A 22,350-nucleotide genomic window follows, 5' to 3' on the forward strand; every position below is an offset into this window, starting at 1 on the left:
AAACAGATCCTTGTGGCACACCACTAGTAATTGGACTCCAGACTGAATATTTTCCATCAACCACCACTCGCTGCCTTCTTCCAGAAAGCCAGTTTCTAATCCAAACTGCTAAATTACACTCAATTCCATGCCTCTGCATTTTCTCCATCAGCCTACCATGTGGAACCTTATCAAAGGCTTTACTGAAGTCCATGTATACCACGTCAATTGCCCTACCCTCATCTACATGCTTGATCACCTTCTCAAAAAACTCAATACGGTTTGTGAGTCACGACCTGCCCTTGATGAAACCATGTTGACTATCTGAAATCAAATTGTTGCTTGCGAGATGATTATAAATCTTATCTGTTATAATCCTTTCCAAAACCTTTCCAAAACAGAAGTAAGGCTCACTGGTCTTTAATTACCTGGGTCATCTTTACTGCCCTTCTTGAACAAGGGTGCAACATTTGCAATCCTCCAGTCCTCAGGTACTAAACCTGTAGACAATGACAACTCAAATATCAAAGCCAAAGGCTCTGCTATCTCCTCCCTAGCTTCCCAGAGAATCCTTGGATAAATCCCATCTGGCCCAGGGGACTTGTCTACTTTCACTCCTTCTAGAATTGATAACACCTGTGCATAACTAACCTCGATCCTTTTTAGTCTTATATCTCGTACCTCATTCTTTTGCTCTACAATATTCTCCTTTTCCTGAGTGAACACCGATGAGAAATGTCCATTTAGCACCTCTCCAATCTCTACAGGATCCACACTCAACTTCCCACTTCTATCTTTGACTGGCCCTATTCCTACCCTAATCATCCTTTTATTCCTCACATACCTATAGAAAGCTTTAGGGTTCTCCTTTATTCTATTTGCTAAAGACTGCTCGTGTCTTCTCTTTGTTCTTCTTAACTCTCTCTTTAAATCCTTCCTAGCTGATCTGTAACTCTCCATCACCTCATCTGAACCATCTTGTCTCATCAACACATAAGCCTCCTTCTTCTTCTTAACAAGAGATACAATTTCCGTAGTGAACCACGGTTCCCTTACCTTGTCACTTCCTCCCTGCCTGACAGGGACATACCTATCAAGGACACGCAATATCTGTTCCTTAAACCAGCTCCACATTTCGATTGTCTGCATCCCCTACATTTTGCTACCCCATTCTATGCATCCTAATTCTTGCCTTATTGCATTATAATTGCCCTTGCCCCATCGATAACTCTTGAGCTGTGGCTTGTACCTATCCCTTTCCATCGCTAAACTAAATGTAACTGAATTATGGTCACTCTCTCCAAAGTGTTCATCTACAACTAAATCAAAACCTGGCCTGGTTCATTACCAAGCACCAGATCCAGTGTGGCCTCCCCTCTTGTCGGCCCTTCAACATATTCTGTGTCAGGAAACCCTCCTGTACACATCGGACAAAAACTGATCCATCCGACGTACTGGAATTATAGCATTTCCAGTCAATGTTGGGGAAGTTAAAGTTCCCCATAATGACCACCCTGTTCCTTTCACTCCTACTCAGAATAAATTTGCTAATCCTCTCTTCCACCTCCCTGGAACTCTGTGAAGGCCTATAAAAAACTCCAAGCAGTGTGACCTCTCCTCTCCTGTATCTAACCTCAGACCACACGACCTCATTAGACGAGTCCTCATCAAAAGTTCTCTCAGCCACCGTTACACTATCTTTGACTAACAGGGCCATGCCTCCCCTTCTTTTACCGCCTTGCCAGTTCTTAATGAAAGATCTAAACCCTGGAACCTGCAACATCCATTCCTCACCCTGCTCTATCCATGTCTCCAAAATGGCCACAACATCGAAGTCCCAGGTACTTATCCATGCTGCAAGCTCACCTACCTTATTTCGGATACTTCTGGCGTTGAAGTAGACACACTTCAAACCACTTTGCTGTCTGCCAGCACATTCCTGTGACCCTGAAATCCTGTCCCTGTCCTTCCTACTCTCATCCTCCTGTGCACTGAAACTACATCTCCGGTTCCCATCCCCTTGCTGAGCTAGGTTAAACACTGCAGCCCAGGCAATATCTTGATCATTCTCCTCTGTAGCATCTCCAATTTCTAAGAAAAAAAATTTAGTCTGGGAAGATAAAGTAAGTCTGACCATTGGGACACATTCCATCGGTACGTTAGCATCTGAAAATAGTTATAGAGTCATAGAGCTGTACAGCACAGAAACAGACCTTTCGGTCCAACTCATCCATGCCAACCAGATATCCCAATCCAATCTAGTCCCACTTACCAGCACCCGCCACATATCCATTTAAACCCTTCCTATTCATATACACATCCAGATGCCTTTTATATCTTGCAATTGTACCAGCCTCCACCACTTCTTGTAGCAGCTTATTCCATACACGTACCACCCTCTGTGTGAAAAAGTTGCCCCTTAGGTCTCTTTTATATTTTTCCCCTCTCACCCTAAACCTATGCCCTCGAGCTCTGGACACCCCTACACTAGGGAAAAGATTTGTCTATTTAGCTGAATCCATGCCCCTCATGCTTTTATAAACCTCTATAAAGGTCACTCCTCACTCTCCAACGCTCCTGGGAAAACAGCCCCAGCCTATTCAACCTCTCCCTATAGCTCAAATCCTCCAACCCTGGCAACATCCTTGTGAAGCTTTTCTGAACCCTGTCAAGTTTCACAACATTCTTCCGATAGGAAGAAGACCAGAATTGCAAGCAATATTCCAACAGTGGCCTAACCAATGTCCTGTACGGCCTTAATATGATCTCCCAACACCTGTACTCAATACCCTGACCAATAAAAGAAAGCATACCAAATGTCTTCTTCACTATCCTGTGATTCTACTTTCAAGGAGCTATGAAGCTGCACTCCAAGGTCTCTTTGTTCAGCAATACTCCCTAGGACCTTACCATTAAGTGTATAAGTCCTGCTACCACCACCCTCTGTCTTCTACCTTTGAGCCAATTCTATATCCAAATGGCTAGTTCTCCCTGTAATCTATGAGATCTAACCTTGCCAACCAGTTTCCCATGGGAAACCTTGTCGAACACCTTACGGAAGTCCACTGCTCTGCCCTCAGCAATCCTCTTTGTTACTTCTTCAAAAAACTCAATCAGGTTCGTGAGACATGATTTCCCAATCACAAAGCCAGGTTGACTATCCCTAATTAGTCCTTGCCTTTCCAAATACATGTACATCCTGTCCCTCAGGGTTCCCTCCAACATCTTGCCTACCACTGACATCAGGTCTTTTGCCATGTTTACATGCTGCTTTGTTCGTAACAGCATATTGGCCATCTTGGATATTAAATATTTCTGGTACAGTCTACAGGAATATCCAAATTCTTGAAGAGAACAAACCATTCATTAGAGAAACCAAGAAGGCACTGGCTACAATGCATCTTTGATTATCCCTTCTCACATTAAGTGAAACAAATGGGATTGGTCTTCAATGTCCAAATTCTGACATTTAAAAAGAAAAGTAGTCGCCACAGTCTTACCAGATCATAGAGCTGCTCAGTCATTAGAGAGAGAGATGACTGGTGGTGGTTTAATCTGAGGGTCACAATGCCTCAGATAAAGGGCAGAGGTTGAGAAAGCAAGTCCATCACAGTAACCTCAGCCATTGCAGGAATTGAACCCACTCTGTTGGCATCATTCTCCATCACAAACTATTAAACATAAAAAGGCAGGGGGATCCAAGATGGCGGCGATCTAGGAAGATCGCGTTGCAGAGCACCACACCGCACCGCATCACAAGTGGGACGAAGTCCTAACCCGCCCCACCCGGACCACCGCGATGTCCTGAGACTCTGTAAAAGCCGTGGAGTCCAAGGAAGCTGTCAGAGAGCAACTTACCTCACTTTTCGCCGTCCAGGGATGCCAAAGAAATGAGCAGGATCCAGCCTGCAGGATCCTCAGACTTGACTGCCTACCAGGTCCTGGTAAAGTAGCTCGCGAAATCTCACGAGATGTTGGGTAAGCAGATAAAGGAGAAGCAGGCCCCGATCTCTATCATGCTCTGAATCATGAACTGCAGCCGGAAGACCACGAAAAGGATGGTTGAAGTAGAATGCAGGGTCATTGTGGACCCTGGTGGAAGCTGATACCGATATCTCCAAGGATCGGATCCAGGCCCTGGAGATGCAAGGCCGTAATTTGCTTGACCAGGTTGATGACCTCGAGAACAGGGGCAGAAGAAAAAAATATTCGGATCATCAGTCTGCCAGAGGGTAAGGAAGGTGAGAGACTGGTGAAATTTATTGAGGACTGGTTGCTGAAATTCCTTAACTCGGAGGCTGGGATGAGAAGTTTGAAGATTGAGAGGGCTCACCAGATTACGGTGCAGAAGTCAGGTCTGGGGCAACGTCCTTGTCCTCTGTTGGTGTGATTTCATTATTATAAAGATAAGGAGAGAATCATGGAAGCTTCCAGAATCCAGGGGAAGGATCCGAAGGCCCTAGTTTACGAGGGCTGTAAGATCATGTTCTTCCAGAACTTCTCAGTGGCAGTGATCCGGAAAAGAAAATCCTATGATGGCATTAAGAAAAGACTGAGGGAACTCGGGGTCCAGCATTCTCTGAGGTATCCAGCGGTGCTCGATTCACCTTAGATGGATCTGTACATCTCTTTGACATAACGGAGAAGGAAAGAGACTTTGTGGACAAATTAACTTAATCTGAACAATTTAGTATGTACAAATAGTAGTGATGTTTGGGTATGTCTCTACTTTACTTTAAAAAAAGAGGAAGTCTGGTTGGGGCTTTCTTTTCCTTTTGTATTGGTAATAATCTGGGTCTAGACTACGTTCGGGGGCGTATGGGATATGTACTTTCAATTTCAAGTTAGGTTATACCAAAGGATGGGTGGGGTACTTACATTTTTTTTTCAAAATTTCTTTGTTCAAATTGTTAGTTCATGGTGTATTTACTTTTTCTGCTCGTGCTTGCGGTGTGGCTCTAGCTACGAGGAGGGAAAATGGTTGGGATGGCTAGATGCCTACTTACAGGCAGTTTATACCCGGTTCAGGTATTTAAATGCCCAGGCTGCTGTATTGGCAACGGGATGGGAAGTTGGATTTTGGGATGTGAAGATGCCCCCTTTGGGCAGGGGGTGAGTTTCCTATTCAGCGCCATTGGCGCTCTGTATATTGGTTTGTTTTTTGGTTTCTGTTGTATATAGTCTTTGATAGCTTTGTAGGTTTGTTAAGTGTCGTGGTTTTGGTTTATGTAGTTTTTATGTTTGATGGATCATGTGACAATAAGGCTCGGCGATTTGCAATTCGAATTCCTCCTCTCTGGAATCTAAACGATACTGCAGAGGATTATGGCTAATGACCTGATTAAATGGTGTACTGGAACATCAAAGGGAGCCACTCACCAATTAAGACGAAGAAGGTACTCTCGAGTCTTGGAAGGGAAAAGGTGGATATTGCTTTATTACAGGAGACACACTTGGATGATAGGGAACATTTGAAACTACAGGAAAATGGCTTTGATCGGGTTTTCTTTTCATCTTTTAATACCAGAAGTAGGGGAGTGGCTATATTGCTTAGGAGGAATCTCCCATTTACTAGAGTGTGTTAAAGACATGCATGGGAGGTTTGTAATTCTCAAAGCCCTGATAAAAGGGGAAGAATATGGTTCTTTAAATGTTTGTTGGCTCTGGTCCATCCCCTCAAATTTCTGGTAGATGTGTTCTCTAAACTGATCAGTCTTGAGCCCCGGCATATCATTATAGGGGGAGATTTTAACTGTCTCATGGATCCCACAGTAGACAGGTTGCCCAAAGGCCCCTGAATACCCTCATACAAACTAAACAATTAGTGGATCTGTGTGGAAAGTTAGGGTTCGTGGACATCTGGAGGTGTCTCCACCCTACAATCAGGGATTTAACATTTTTTTTCCATTCCACACAGATGTCACACCAGGATTGATTTTTTTTCTGACCGCGTGACAACTCTGGACTTGGCATCTTGTACAATTGGTAATATCACCATCTTTGATCACGCTCCAATATACTGTTGGTTAAAATTAAGAATGCTATAATGGGCCCGAGGCACTGGTGAGCGATCCCTTTATCCTTAAGGATAATAAGTTTGTAGAGTACTTCTCTAGGGAATTTAGGGCATTCCTTGACATTAACTTGGTTAGTAGCCCATCCGTCCTTTGGGAAACTGTCAAAGTCTATGCCGGGGGGGTTAGTTATTTCCTACTCTGCCAGTAGGAAGCGGCAGAAGGGCAAGCAGCAACATCTCCTTGAAGCACGGTTGAAGGCAGTCGAGAAGACTTACTATGACAAGCCCTCATTGGTCAAACTACAGAGGATTACGGTGCTGTGGTCTGCATTGAACTCCGTGCTCATGCAGACAGCAAAAAGGAGCTTCCTTTCGCAAAGCAAAGGTTATATGAGCATGATGCCAGGCCAGGCAAATACTTAGCATATCTCACCAGGAAAAGGAGCGCCCCTCAAGCCATTGTGGCGATTAGGGAAGGGTCTGGGAACCTAACATGTGACTCCAAAAAGATAAATGCGGCATTCCAGAAATTTTTACTCTAAGTTATATCAATCTGAGGGTCGTGAGAAGGGCGGGCCAAAATGGAGTCCTTTTTCAAGGATCTGGAGCTCCCAGGCGTGACCCCCAAACAACAGCCTTTTCTCAATGTCCCCTTATCAGAGCATGAGGTGCAGGAGGCTGTGAAGCAGCTTCAGATTGGAAAGGAGCCCGGTCCTGACGGACTTCCCAGCGAATTCTATAAGGAATTTTTAAACATATTGTTAGGCCCGATGCTCAACATGTTCAATGACTCATACAGCCATGACCATCTCCTGCCATCTCTGAGAAGGGCCAATATTTCGCTTATTCGAGGATCTAGTTGCCCTTTGGTGATAAGGATGCCTACCCTGAAGCTATCGACCAGTAGCCCAGAGTTGAAATATCTGCCACCCGCAGCCTGGAGTGGGAATGCCATCGACCAGCAGCCCGGAGTGGGAATTCCATTGACTAGTAGGTCAGAGTAGGAACAGAGTAGGAATAACATCGACCAGCAGCCCGGAGCATAATACCAGACTGGGAATACCATTAACCAGCAGCCCGGAGCGGGAATGCCACTGACTAGTAGCCCAGAGTGGGAATACCATTAACCAGCAGCCCGGAGTGAGAATGCTATTGGCTGGTAGCCCAGAGTGGGAATACAATCGACCAGCATCTCAAAGCAGGAATGCCATTGACTAGTAGGTTAGAGCAGGAATACCATTGACTAGTAGCCCAGAATGCGAATACCATTGACCTGCACCCAGGAGCGGGAATGCCTTCAACCAGTAGCCCAGAGCGGGAATGCCATTGACCAGCATCTCAGAGCAGGAATGCCATTGATTAGCAGGCTGGAGTGGGAATACTATTGACCAGCAGACCGGAACAGGAATGCCATTGGTCAGTAGCCCAGAGTGGGAATACCATCAACCAGGATTCCAGAGCGGAATGGCATTGACAGGCGGCCAGAATGGGATTACCATTGACCAGCAGCCCGGAGCGGGAATGCCATTGGCCAGTAGCCCAAAGCGGGAAGGCCATCGACCAGCATCTCAGAGTGGGAATACCATTGACCAGCAGCCTGGAGCGGGAATAACATTGATCAGCAGCCCAGAGCGGGAATGTCATTGATTAGTAGCCTAGAGCTGGAATACCATCGAGCAGCAGCCTGGAGCGGGACTGTCATTGACCAGCCTTCCAGAGTGGGAATGCCATTGACCAGCATCTCAGAGCAGGAATGCCATTGACTAGTAGCCTCGGAACGGGAATACCTTCGGCCAGCAGTCTGGAGTGGGAATACCACTGACCCGCAGCCTGGAGCAGGAATACCATCAACCCGCAGTCAGAGCAGGAATACCACTGACCAGCATTCCAGAGCAGGAATGCCATTGACAGTAGCCCAGAGCGGGAATACGATTAATTAGTAGTCTGGAGCAGGAATACCATTAACCAGCAGCCCAGAGTGGGAATTCTATCGGCCAGCACTCCGGAACGGAATGCCATTGACCAGCATTCCATAGCAGGAATGCGATTGACTAGTAGCATGTAGCGGGAATACCTTCGGCCTGCAGCCTGGAGCAGGAATACCGTCAACCTGCAGCCCAGAGCGAGAATACCATCAACTAGCAGCCTGGCGTGGGAATACATCGACCCGCAGCTCAGTGCCCTTGGCCCCAATGGAGAGCCCTTGAAGAGAGACTGTGATATTTGTCTTTTTAAACTTTGCTGGTTTGTCTGACCTGAGGATTGTACTTAGGTACTCTGTATCTAAGATGGCGCTGTGTGTTGGTGACATTGTTATACTGTAACTGATCTTGGAATTCATGGAATGAAGCACAGATATAGCGTTACAATGTTCAGGATTTAGGAGTGGAAGAGAATTTGCATATGGAGTAGTTTGCATGGACAGAAGGATCAAGGGTTTGTTTCTTTAGGCTGGGGGCTGATGAAGTATCAAGGAGAGCACTAGAGGAGGGAGAACCATTAACCATCAGTTAACATGGGAGCCAGGAAGGAAAGATAGGTCATCAAGCAGTTTAGGGTCAGAGAAGCAGGAGGTTGGTTTTGTGGAGAAGGTAGGATCTGAGAGGGCAAGGTGGAAGACGGGATAGAAAGACTCAATGGTGCGAATTTAGGTAGGACAGAGAGAACCTTCAGAGGAGGTCTGGCGTAATGGGTTCAGGAAAGGGTCAGATGAGACAGCTGAAACCGACTGTTATTAAGACTGGGGTCACATAAACAGGCCCCTGCTGTTGTCTGGGGCAAGAGTTGGAGGAGGCAGGGATTTAAGAATACTGTTTGCAGCAAAGAAAAGCAGCCAGGAATAGTGAGCATTTTGACAGACTATAAGAGGACTCCATTGTATTTTTTTTGAATGAAAATAAACGGAACACAGTAGTTTTCATTAAATCTTTAATTTGTTACATCCAGAGGTCAATCATAATGGACAATCAAGAAAACACACTTTGTAGTTCAGAATTCTGATTCAGAATCCCTTACTAAGCCTACTGAACTAAGTCTACCAAAATAAAATATTGATGATAAAGGGAGCAGCTTCTTTCAAATACAGAACATTTGCAGACGCACAGTTTATCATCTTCTCAGTCAACTGTTTACAAACTTGAAAGAAATATGGAAGACAGGTGAACATTTTTAAGTTACTGCGTGTTGACAGATTTTTGAGTTTCATTTCCTTTAAGAATTTAGACTGTGCATTGGACAAAAAGATTATTCATACCATGAAGTTGCCTAGCAATAAAAATGTTTCAGAACACAAATTCCTTCATGCATTGAGAATTGTATTTGCATTGCATACATTGTATTACAAATGATTTACAACTTCTGAATAAAAGGTTATTTTATGACTCATTACGTCAACCATAGGACCTTTGAAGCAGCCAATAAAACTGCTGGCAGGATGGAAATGAATGTGGCGAGGTGAACTCTGCCAAAATATTACAACTTCTAAGATAACACGACTTTATTCAAGATAATGAGGGAATATCTTACTGTTCACTTAATCTTAGCAAAATGTCCACCTGAATATATATAGCCTGCATTTCTCTTGCATGAAAATCAATAAAACTACGCCCCATTCAGCTGGCAACAAACCTGCAGCAAATTTGAGAAACTATTCAAACTGAATTCCTAACTGGTGAAATACTGAATATGCATCAGATGGATATCCCAAAGGATATGCTCGGCAGAGAGACAGAAGGATAGAATACCAACAGCTGCAATCTTCCTGACTTGGAGCTGCATTGTTCTTGTACCTTCGCTGGGTCAAAACCTTGCAACTGCCTTCCTATCAGCACTGTGGCACTGGTGCAAGGCAGCAATTTATGGAAAATATATATTGCGCCTAAAACTGGCTCAGTTCTGATAACACTACAGGAAAAACAACTATGCAATATGTTTCACAGCTTTACAATAGTCTTCCTGGTTCAGATAGGGATCAATGATATTTTTGCTAAACCTGGTTCTGAAAGGACTTCATGATTTTAGACCAGTGTACAAATGTATGAAAAATTAAACTGAATCAAAAGTACACGATGAATAATTAACTAAGTTCAAGTGTGATGAAATAATTTGAAAATTTTGTGCTCTCTGGAAGTACAACACAAATGTTATGAATCAGAAGCAATGTACCTTTCTGTATCCTCCAAAGACATGCAATGTAGCATTCAAGTTACAGCACAGTTTTGTTTACTTATTTTTGCCAAATGTCTATCTTTGGTCTTGGGCCTTTCAAGATTACTGTAACAATTACCACCTTCAAAACACACATCATCTTGCCTCAAGAAGTGCTCTGCATCGCTCAGTCTTCAAGTTTGCTTGAAACAGCGAAACCAGATGTTGAAAGACATCTGTTCTCTCAGCTGACACCAATAGCGGGGAAAGATGTCCAGGTACAGCTGTTCAACACTACCAAATAATGCACAATCCAGCTAAATTACTCTGAAAGTAAAGCTGACTGTAGCGGTTTGAAGGTCCGTCGACTAACTTTCCTTGTATCCAATAAAGGGTTAACAGGCTTTTTTCCATTTGATGTTTGACAAAGCATGTCATCGAGACTCAGTGCTGTGATTTGACCAGACCTTTGTAGTGAGTCACACACATCTTCAAACCGTCTTTGAAGTTCCAGATTTTTCTCCAAGGTTTTGCAGACTGCAGTCAGCTTTGATGATAAATAGACCAACGTTAACATAGGTTTGTGATAAATGTCTATTAAGTGAAACAGATTTTTAATTTATTCAGATAAACACAAATTGTATGGTGAATCTAGACAGATAAAGAGAGAGAGACAGACAGAGAGATAATCAAAACAGATAATTAAGCAGAGAGATGCTTAAATAACTCAGAGGACGAAACAATGTGTGTCACAGAGCTTTCACTGCAAGGGCACAAAAGGGGAGAGAAACCTTCAAACAACATCCTGGCAGATTATGCAATTCACCCTGAGGAGTAATGCACAATCTCCCAAGCTGTGCATCACATGGAGACTTTATTGTACATCATCATAGGTGCTGAATAAATGTAGCAAAAATATGCCATCAGTTGGAACAAGTAGTGTACACTCTCCTACATATACAGACACAAGGAACAACTCAACCTTAGTTAAGGGTAATGTAGTGGTAATGTCACTGGATCAGTAATCCAGAAACTCAGACCAGTGCTCAAGGGACACTGATTCAAATTTCAAATGGAGAAATTTGAATTCAATTGAAAAATTTGGAAATAAATGTGGTAAACATGGTGAAAAGCCATAAACCCACCTGGTGTCCTTTAAAGAAGAACGATGTTACACAATCTGTGTAACTCCACACTCACAGAAACTATCCTCTGGGAATCTAGGCAGTAAATGCTGTCTTAGCCAACAACATCCACAACATGAACAAATAAAATGAAATGTAACTGTCAAGTGTTGTACTGGACCAGACAGAGCAAAAAGATGCCAGATTTCATCCTGCCTCTGCAGAGCATTAAATAGTCAAAGCCCAGTTAGATGTACCATACTACAGCTGGCTTCTGTGCTTTTGAGCAAGATTTGAGGAAATTAAAATGGACCAAGGTTCCCATTTCTGATTGCTATTCTCAGGAATCCAATTGAATTTCGTTTAAGTGAAGCTCTCCCCAGCAGAGTTTCTCACCGACAGTCACCACTTAGGCATAAACAAGACTGGTGTCTTAAAAAGAACATTCTTTGGGTCACTGCTGATCATCATAGAATCCCTACAGGGTGGAAGCAGGCCATTCAGCCCATAGAGACTACATCGAACCTCCAAAGAGCACCCCACCCACATCCACCCCATCCCTGGGACCCTGCATTTCCCAAGGCTTATCCACCAAGCTTGCACTTCTCAAACACTATTTTTGCACGGTCAATCCACCTAACCTGCACATCTTTGGACTGTGGAAGGAAACTGCAACACCCAGAGGAAACCCACGCAGGCACTCCACACAGACAATCACCCGAGGCTGGAACTGAACCAGGGTCTCTGGCGCTGTGAGGCAGCAATGTTAACCACTGAGCTTCGATGCTGCCAGCATTCATTACGCATCGCTAGCTGTCATGGAGCTGGTGACATGTGGACTTTCTTGAACCACTTCAGTCCTTTTGGGTAAGGGGCCCCCAGGATTTTGTCCCAACAAAGATACAAACAAACTTCTCAATCAATAAAGATGTTAAGTTTGTGCATTTACATACTTACCACTTCTTGGGAAATATCCAGCTTCTTCACAAAGGTTGGCACTTTGTTTGCAACTGTACTTTCCAAAACGGAAAGCAGAGTTTGTTGTGCCCCCGACAGAGCTAACAAAAGGACCTGAATCAAAATTATAATATTGTTATAGCCCTTAAATATAAAACATGTTCTCAGTTGCTAGTGAAAACATACTTAAATATTGGCCATTTTAAAAACCATAATTGGTCACACGTCAAAATATGTGAATTCAGAGGAACAGAAACAGCTTTATGCAAACCGTTGAGTTAATTTAACATTGTCAGCTCCCTCTCTCCAAAACCAATATAATCTGTGATGCTCAAAACTGAATTGTCTACTTTAGGTGAGGTTTAACCAGGTTTCTGATTCATAAGGTAATGTAAGAAACAGGAGCTGGATAGGATAGGCCATTGGTCATTCAAGGCTGCTCCACTATTCAAAATCTGTCTTAACCACACCTTCCAGCATTATCCATCAATACACAACACTCTACTAAACTCCACATTATTAAAAACAAAGGACTGTGGAGGCTGGAAATCTGAAACAAAAACAGAAAGTACTGGAGAAACTCAGCATCTGTAGAGAGAAAAATCAGCGTTATATTAATCTTGAATATACTGAAGGCTTCAGCAGCCACAGCTCTCAGGGATAAAGCATTTTTGCCCCTGTTCAATCTGAAATATCACATCCTCACATTTGTATCCCAAACTCCAGATAAACTTCAACATTAACAATATTTTTTATAAATGTCCAAAAGATTTCAGTAATTTCTGTACATGGGCTTTGCATATTTCATAACTTCTTCTGAATCTCACTGCTACTTGTTAACATTGCCCTTATCTGCTTTAGTACACGTTTTTGCCTTTGGGTGAACTTTTTCTCTTAATATTATCTTTTACTGATGGCTATAGTTGCTTAATTATACAAGTGGAGCTTTTGTCTTTGGGATATATGTCCCAGTAATTTGGGTAATTAAGCTTATGGCAGTCACAACTTTTAAGTGTCTTACAAAAATGTAATACCCTTAAGTTGACACTCACTCGCTCTCTCCCTCAACTCTCAATATCTCAGACGTTCCCTTTCTCCAGGCTTAGCGACTAATATGCATTAATTTCTCATCACTAAACAATCAGATCGACCATGATGTCATTGAATGGCAGCACAGACTTGATGGGCTCAATGGCTTTCTTCTGCTTTTACATCTTATGATCTTACATGTTTAAATTTACTACGGACCATATGTCCCTTTGTTATTCTAAAACATATTGTTTTAGAAAACTGTTCTAAATACATTCTAGAAATGTGTTGCCCTTTATTATCATGCTGATATGTTTCTTCCTGTCTGCATGAAAACTAAAATGACCTATCATAATCATTTCTTTAAAATATATCCTTTCCAGATCCCTATATTTAAGCATTCCCAATTATATTACACTCAGACCCATGGACTCGTAAAAGTCTTGCATCCATTCCTGAACACAGGACATTGGAAACACACAAGGTGTAATGCCCGCTTTCTACTATTGTAAGTGTGCCTTTCATAAATATTTAGATTTCTTCCTCTTTCAAATTTTGCTGTTCTTTCTGTAGCCTGAAATCTTTATGCCTAAACAATAAGGAAATAAACAGGAATAGAAGTATGCCATATATAATATCATTCAGCAAGATCATATCAGCTGGATGTAGGTTTGCTCGCTGAGTTGGAAGGTTCATTTCCAGACGTTTCATCACCCTACTAGGTAACAACTTCAGTGGGTCTCAGGCGAAGCACTGCTGATAATTCCTGCTTTTTATTTATGTGTTTGGGTTTCTTTGGGTTGGTGATGTAATTTCCTGTGGTGAAGTCACTTCCTGTTCTTTTTCTCAGGGTGTGGTGAATGGGAGTTTAACTCGGTGTGTTTGTTGATAGAATTACAGTTGGAATATCGGCTTTTTAGATTAGATTAGATTACTTAGTGTGGAAGCAGGCCCTTTGGCCCAACAAGTCCACACCAACCTGCCGAAGCGCAATCCACCTAGACCCTCCCCCTACATTTACCCCTTCACCTAAACTACGGGCAATTTAGCATGGCCAATTCACCTAACCTGCACATTTTTGGATTTTGGGAGGAAACCCACGCAGACACGGGGAGAATGTGCAAACTCCACACAGAGTCGCCTGAGGCGGGAATTGAACCCAGGTCTCTGGCGCTGTGAAGCAGCAGTGCTAACCCCCACTGTGCCACCATGCCGCCCTTTTTGACCTCATCTCTAACTTTCTGTCCAATCCCCATATCCTCCAATTCCTTTAAATGTCCAAAGATTTATCTCAGCCTTGAATAACCAAGTACCCACAGTTTTCAAGTATAAAGAATTGCAATGCTTATGATATCTGAAAGAAATGTCTTCACAAGTCAGTCTTAAATAACTGACCTCTTATTTTAAGACAGTGCCCCGATATTCCAGACTCTTCAGCCAGGGAAAACAACCTCTCGGCATTTAGCCTGTCAAAGTCATCCAGAATTTGACACGTTTAAATAAGAATATCTCTTATTCTTCTAACCTCCAAAGAATATACGTCAAACCTTCCCAATCTTTTGTTACGCAACAACTGCTTCACCCCAGGACTTGGGAGAGGTTGAATAGGCTAGGACTCACCTTATAGATGTTTATAAAATCATGAGGGGCATGGATAAGGTAAATAGACAAGGTCTTTTCTCTGGTATGGGGGAGTCTAGAACTAGAGGGTGAGATGGGAAAGATATAAAAGAGACCTAAGGGGAAACGTTTTCACGCAGAGGCTGGTATGTGTATGGAATGAGCTGCCAGAGAAAATAGTGGAGGCTAGTACAATTGCAACATTTAAAAGGCATCTGGATGAGTATATGAATAGGAAGGGTTTGATGGGAGCTGGGTGCTGGTAGTTGGGACCAGATTAGGTTGAGATATCTGGTCAGCATGGATGTGTTGGACCAAAGGGTCTGTTGCCATGCCGTACATCTGTATGACTCTGTGACTCAATGTTGTGAACTTATCTTGCAGCATCACCAAAGCAAATACATCATTTGTTAAATAAGGAGAACAAAAATATGCATATTATTTCAGGTGCTGTTTGCTAAATTTCCATACGATACTTTTTCACTTATTCCAAACTGCTCCAACAAATGCTAATACACCATTTGCCTTTCTCATTACTTGCTGTATCCAAATGCTAACCTTCCGTGTTCCTTGTACAAGGACACTCAAATCCTTCTGAACACGAACATTTAAAAGTTTCTCACCATTTACAAAACATTCCCACTTTTGATTCTGCTCTTGTTTAGTCACTGAACTTAACAGCTGTGTTGTCCTCATGGTTTATGTTTCTATCACAAGCAGACTTGGATAGATCATTCTCTTTACCTTCAACCTAGTCACTAATACAAGTTGGAAATAGTGAAGCCACAACATTCATCCTTGCAGCACTCCAGCTGGCCAACTTGAAAAATGATCTGCTTATCCTAGTCAACACTTTCTCTCTATTAATCAAATTGTTACCCTCAACCCCACAAGTCCTTAGTTTGTGCAATAATCAACCTGCAGCCAGATTTCTGTATTGGCCTTAATTAATAAATCCTTTATGTTGTATTTTGTCCTTCTAAACTCATTTTTTTCATTTCCTGTGCTTTAGTAGATTTGTGTACAGAGTTTTGATTTGGATAGCCAGGTCTGCATTCACATATGTTTTGCTGGCCTTCAGAATCCAAAGTTTTCATTTTACATAATGTGCATTGAGCGTAACAGTGCCAAAGTCACACAATCCATGTTCCAGATGGCACAGTGAGGGAATGAATGCCCTGTCCTCTCACAACTCACTTTACAGCAATGCAATACCTGCTGTTTGATGGCATGATGGAACGGAAGTAAAATTAATTGGAGTTGGACAGGTTTTATTTTCCTCCTTTGACCTTTTTAGTTGCTTGTGTCAAAATATTCAGGTCAAATATTCCGGTGTTTAAGTGATTTGCAAATATATCAGTGCTGAAAAGATAGAAAATGAGACACAGCTGAGGTCAACAGGAACATGACGCAAGACTACTTTTCTGGTCAGTTCGACAAATGACTTGCCCCTTACTGCATTTTTTTTCATGTGATCTTACAGCATTTCTAGGATTGTGAAAGGTGCTAAATGAATCTAAAGCTTTCATTAATCTTGATAGAGGTACTTACGTGAAGATTAAGACAGATTTTGCTGTCTGTGTGCAAAATGTGTGAGTAAATTGACCGAGCTTTAACAATATTATTCTGAAATAAAACAATTAAAAAAAGACATTAGTTTTTCTGTAATACAGAAGTAAAAAGTAGTTTTCTGAGAAATTTACACTGATAGAATAACAATACTAGGATGCTCAAATTTAGCCATGATAGAATGCAAAAGATACTGTAATGATAACAATAATAGCTGGAGAAACACAGTAGGTCTAGCAGCATCTGTGGAGAGAAAGCAGAGTCAACAGTCCAGAAGAAGGGTCACTGGACCTGATAAGTTAACTCGTTAACTCTGCTTTCAGCAGGTCTGCAAACATCTGGGGAGAGAAGGCAGAGTCAGTATATCGGATCCAGTGTCAATTCTTCTGAAATGTCAACTCTACTTTCTCTACACAGAGGCTGCCAGACCTGAGTTTTTCCAGCTATTTCTGTTTTCATTTCAGATTTTCAGCATCTGCAGTTCTTCATGTTTTGTCTTATGAAAGATGCCATATTTATTTCGACAAAAGGTCTGCAAACCAAAATAAACAAAAAATTTCAAATTACAGTACATTACAGTCCTAATGGGTGAGTATGTAAATGTCTATTATAAATACATCTCTGACACAGTCTTGCACTACTTAAATACTTCTGGAGAAATAGCAATCACTTTCCATTGGAATACTGAGGTGTTAAAGACTAAATTCTACAACAGAATACATTCGATGATTTGCATTAAAAAGTATTATACATCTTGGACTATTTCCAAGATTGTAAGCAGCCTTTACACAATTGCAGGACTTAAGACTCTGTGCCACAGAAAATTCCTTTCCATCTCCACAAGTCACAGTAATGGATGTGCTGGACTAAAAAAGATTTTCATCACTTGCTGAATCCCTTCACAAAGTGATCTCTAAAATACCATGTGACCACAACTTGGATCGGGTGTGAAGGAAAATGAAGAGATAAAGCAAAGTTCAATTCTTCTTAACGAGATTTCTTATTTATCTCGTGGATATAGTTGTTGCTGCCAGGACCATCATTTGGCACCACCCCTCACTGCTTCTGGAGATGGTGATGGGGAGCCACCTTTTTAAACTATTGCAGTCGATGTGGTGGTGAAAGTACTCCAGGTGCCGTTGGGCAAGTGTACCAGGATTTTCATCCAGTTACAACATAGTGATACATTTCCAGATTAGCACAGTCTGAGACTTGGAGGTGGTCACAGATTTGGGTAGCACTGTGAAAGGAGCCTTGGAGTGTTACCTGCTGTGCATCTTTTCGATGATGCACACTGCAGCTACAAAGTGGCAGTGCTGGAGAAGGAGTATAAATCAGATGCCAATCAAGTAGGCCGTCTGGAGCTGCGCAGGCTATTCCATCTCATTTTGACATATAGAGGGAGGTGGGAGGTCAAAAGACAAATCATGTAGCATTCAATTCCCAACATCCCACCTGTTCTTATCGCCACAATACTTATGTATTTCTTTCACAGGAAGTTGGTGATGGTAAGACAAGGATTGTGTGCCCATGTCTAATTGCCCTTGAACTGAGTGGCTTGAGAATCAACCATATTGTTGCAGTTGGACTGGAGTCACAAGTAGACCAGACCGAGTAAGAATAGAAGATTTCCTTTCCTGCAGGACATCATTGGATCAGATTAGCTTTTACAAAAATTGATGATTGATAGAGACTAGCTTTATATTCCAGATCTGTTAAATTCTGCCAATCCCACAGGATTAGCCTCTGGATTACTCATTCAGTGATATTGCCATTATTTATCACCATCTCTTCTATAGATGCTCCAATTAAGCTTTTGATCAAAGGTAGCCCCCATTCTCTAGGCGGTGGGAAATTTGGCAATGGTAATGCTATCTGTTAAACGTTAAGACAATATGGCTGATCTTTCTTGCTGGGGTCTGCTGCATTGCTACAAACCTTTTAAATTACACCATGTGTGAGGTCATGCTTTATTTAGCAAATACAAAACATGGGGAAAAAAATTACAGGATTACCTTACAACAGTTACAAAAATTACCTTAAATCGCAATGAAAGCATGTAAGCTTTTAATCTGGAAAATAACAGAACTAAATAATTTACTGCTTTTTTTTAACACATATCCTCTAGTTAAAACTGTGGAAAACAGCACCACAGACAACAAAGAATTTCCAGGTCTAATTATGACTCTGTTATACTCAGCAGCAAGGTACATATTTCACCCTGTTAGCCTGTGAGGAAAACCGTACCTGCTTAATTACAAGTGCTACTGCAAAGCAGAATGCATGCCGGGAAATGAAATCTCCTCTTGCTAACGATTCTTCCAACAGCATGCTGCAGATCTTGTATGTCTCTTCGGTATTCTGCGTGAAGATTATTCAGATATTTTGCCAGGGCACAAATCTGGAGTTCAGTTAATGCAGACATACCCCAGAGAGCAAACCAATAGAGCATCCTCTCTTTACAAAAACAGCTGAACAAGGACAGCTCAGCTCATTACACAGTTATAGACCATACATTAGCCCTCTATTCAAAATGATGCATACAAGAGAAAACATTTGTGCAACAAAAAGTAGGAAGTAACTTACTGTGAATTACAAGAAAAATACATATGATTGAATTTGGTTGTGTTCTGGATATAAGCATAATTACCTCTGACAAAGCTATTTCTCTCAAAATTTAGCAATGTCTTAGTTCTTCTTCTGAGAAGTTTGCCTCCAACACAGTAGATCTTTATTTATTAAGGTCACTGGTCTCTGTGGGTTTGATGCTGCACACAAATTATCAGAGCAGTCACAAACTCACTGAATGCCATTAAAAAAAAATCAATGGGCTAAATTGCCTACTTCAGCTCCTACATCTTATGATCTATCCTCACAATATAAACCAAACGCTTGCACCATGAATCAGGAGCATCTTACCTTCCAGCTCCCATCTCTAGTGATTTGCTGCCATTCAGGACCTGTCAGACTTATGGTGCCCAGCACAATGGAGCTTTGTCATGGACAAGGTATGTTCCCTCTTTCCCAGTATCCTGTCCTCCTCCTGGAGGATTGCTCCAGTCCCTCCAGTAACTCAGTATCCTGTACATCATCTCATTGACTGCTCCAATTGTGTGGAGTACAACACACCGGGATGATGCAGCACACTCAGTCCAGACTACACCTCCAGACCAGCTCAGGTCAACACGTGCAGCATATCAAAACCATTGGTCTTCACCATGTTTACAATTAGCAGTGTAGAGAGGTATAGAGTCATAGGGATGTATGGAAACAGACTCTTCGGTCCAGCTTGTTCATGCTGACCAGACATCCGAAATAAATCTAGCCCCATTTCCCAGCACTTGACCCATATTCCTCTAACTCCTTCCTATTCATGCACCCTTCCAGATGCCTTATAAACGCTGTAATTGTACCAACCTCCAACACTTCCTCTGGCAACTTATTCCATACACACACTGCCCTCTGTGCGAAAACGTTGCCCCTTAGGTCCCTTTTATCTCTTTCCCCTCTCACCTTAAACCTATGCCCCTAGTCTTGGACTCCCCCACCCCAGGGAAAAGATCTTGGCCATTCCCTCTATCCATGCCCCTCATGATTTTATAAACCTTCACCCCTCAGCCTCCAATGCTCCAGGAAAAATAGTCCCAGCCTATTCAGTCTCTCCCTATAGCTTAAAACCTCAAACCCTGGCAACATCCTTGTAAATCTTTTCTGAACTCTTTCAAGTTTAACAACATCCTTCCTATAGTAGGGAGACCAGAATCAAATGCAGTGTTCCAAAACTGGCTTAACCAATCTTCTGTGCAGAAACAACGTGACATCCCAACTGGTATACTCAATGCACTGACTAATAAAACAAGCATACCTAAAGCCTTTTTCACTACCTTATTTACCTGCGACTCCATTTTCAATGAACAATGAACCCGCACCTCAATGTCTCTGTTTGGCAACACTCTCCAGGACCCTATCATTAACTGTATAAGTTCTGCCTTGATTTGCCTTTCCAAGATGTAAACACCTCAAATTTATCTAAATTAAACTCTATCTGTCACTCCTTGGCCCAGTGGCCCCATGTGACGAATAACCGAGGGGGTCTTTGATTAATGATAACTTGCCCATACACGCAGGGCACTCACAGGCTACGGCTGTTTCTTCATTTACTTTTAGATGGATTTGATTTTATATAAAGTCGGCATGGGTTGCATGTTTATTAACTAAGCTCTCTGTATTCAGATGCTTTCAGAGGATGGTTTTCATTACACCTGTAGCTCCAGTTGGCATGGACCTAGGCATAAATCTGTTCTCACATAAGTAGAGAACTTTGAAACAGAATTAAAGCAAGAAAAGATTGACAGGTTTAAGAATTACTTACCATTTTGTAGCAGACTGCAAATGCTAGTGTATAAGTATCTTTACTAAATTTTATGCCTTGATTTTTCATTTCCAGAAGGACTCCCAGAGCACCTAACCAAATAAATATTATGTCAACACTGAATAATTGTAGAATCAGATCAAAACGCAATGACAGATATTACTGAATTAACATAGGCATGACATAAACATTAACTAGCACTTCAATTTGAACTTCTCATTGTCATTATGTATTATACCATTAATTACCCTGCAACATTCAACAGTCCCTAATCTCTGAAATGTCCAATACTGAGCAGCATTCTGGATTCTCTTTGTATCTGGTCATGCATGCAATCAAAGTTTTTTTTGTGGGTTTAATCTAGTTAAGCAGTTCAGTATAATAATGATTGAGTGTTGGAGTCTTTTGTTAAAGGTCTTTCAGAGGAGAGTGTGTGGTGCTGGAAAAAGGCCATCTCTCCATCTCTCAGCCCCCCCTGGCCCACAAGCCTCATTCCTGATGAAGGGCTTATGTCCGAAACATTGACTCTCCTGCTCCTCAGATGCTGCCTGACCTGCTGTGCTTTTCCAGCACCACACGCTCGACTCTGATCTCCAGTCCTCACTTTCTCCTAAATGACTTTCAGGTAAAGCACGAAACTCGGTACCATTTATCTGTTGCACTGGTTCATTTAGTTGCTAAATATCCTAGACACTTTGAACAAGTGCAGTTAGAATTCTCCCAATGCTTTAGCCAAACATTCTTCTATTTCAAAATAAAATTTCAACAACTCAGCCAGCTCCTAGCGGAAAACTGTAACAAAAGCAAAATAAAATGGTCAACAGAAACTTATCAAATTAAACCAAAATGCTGTTAACAGGGGTAATGGCATACCCAACCTCTGCAGTGCCCACTGGTCTAATGTTCCAGTGGATACTCTAGGCTCTCTCTCTCTCTCACTCAATGAACACAGTGTACAGATGTAATCATGGAAGAAGGGAAGACACTCAGGCACTATGATCCACTTCACAGTCTGCTGCTGGACTTGTATAAATGGCCACTTTGGCCAAGCCCAGGAGTAGGCCCTCTGATTTGCATACAGGGTGCCCAAAGATTAGTGACCAAACATTCCCACCAAGCTATGGGTGAAGAAAATGTTCCCTCAAATGCCCTTCAACTGAGAAGAACAGCTGCTTCCTATCCACCCTGTCCATTCCCTTAATAATCTTATACATCTCAATTACTTCATCTCATAAAGCATCCAAATAATGAATCACATAACAGCACATTTCTGGAGCAGGTGAAACTTATACCTGGACTTTCTGACACAGAAGTACTGAATAATCACTAGACTCTCTGTGAATCAACTACCAGATGAAAGATAGTTCATCAGCAATTAGCCGACTGTATAAAAACAGGAGGTTATTTGAATGAATGAATACATGAACAATTACTGGAACTTGAATTGTGTGACCTACATCTTTTGGCTTTCCCAAATCTTCCTGTGGTCCTAGAGTCTTGCAGAAAACAAACTGATACTGGTTTATGTTTGTCAGTGA

The 22,350-nt window shown here is 42.0% G+C and overlaps 1 protein-coding gene across 3 annotated transcripts in view; it reads right to left on the reverse strand.

Annotated features, from left to right (window-relative positions):
- Nucleotides 1–8,915: 8,915 nt before the first annotated feature.
- The window catches only part of ptcd2 (pentatricopeptide repeat domain 2), a 35,471-nt gene continuing 22,036 nt past the window's right edge, over nt 8,916–22,350 (reverse strand). For 2 of the 3 annotated variants that reach the window (XM_043707823.1, XM_043707804.1), the window contains exons 6-10: nt 20,813–20,904; nt 18,688–18,801; nt 16,423–16,497; nt 12,223–12,336; nt 8,916–10,688 (exon numbers count right to left, since the gene is read on the reverse strand). In XM_043707823.1, coding sequence (XP_043563758.1) covers nt 10,464–10,688; nt 12,223–12,336; nt 16,423–16,497; nt 18,688–18,801; nt 20,813–20,904 — 620 coding nt within the window. In that variant the 3' untranslated portion in view covers nt 8,916–10,463. The remainder of the gene's footprint in view (nt 10,689–12,222; nt 12,337–16,422; nt 16,498–18,687; nt 18,802–20,812; nt 20,905–22,350) is intronic. The other variant, XM_043707813.1, reaches the window with a different exon arrangement.

Source organism: Chiloscyllium plagiosum, chromosome 2, assembly GCF_004010195.1.
Source record: "Chiloscyllium plagiosum isolate BGI_BamShark_2017 chromosome 2, ASM401019v2, whole genome shotgun sequence".
Classification (NCBI taxonomy): Eukaryota; Metazoa; Chordata; class Chondrichthyes; order Orectolobiformes; family Hemiscylliidae; genus Chiloscyllium; species Chiloscyllium plagiosum.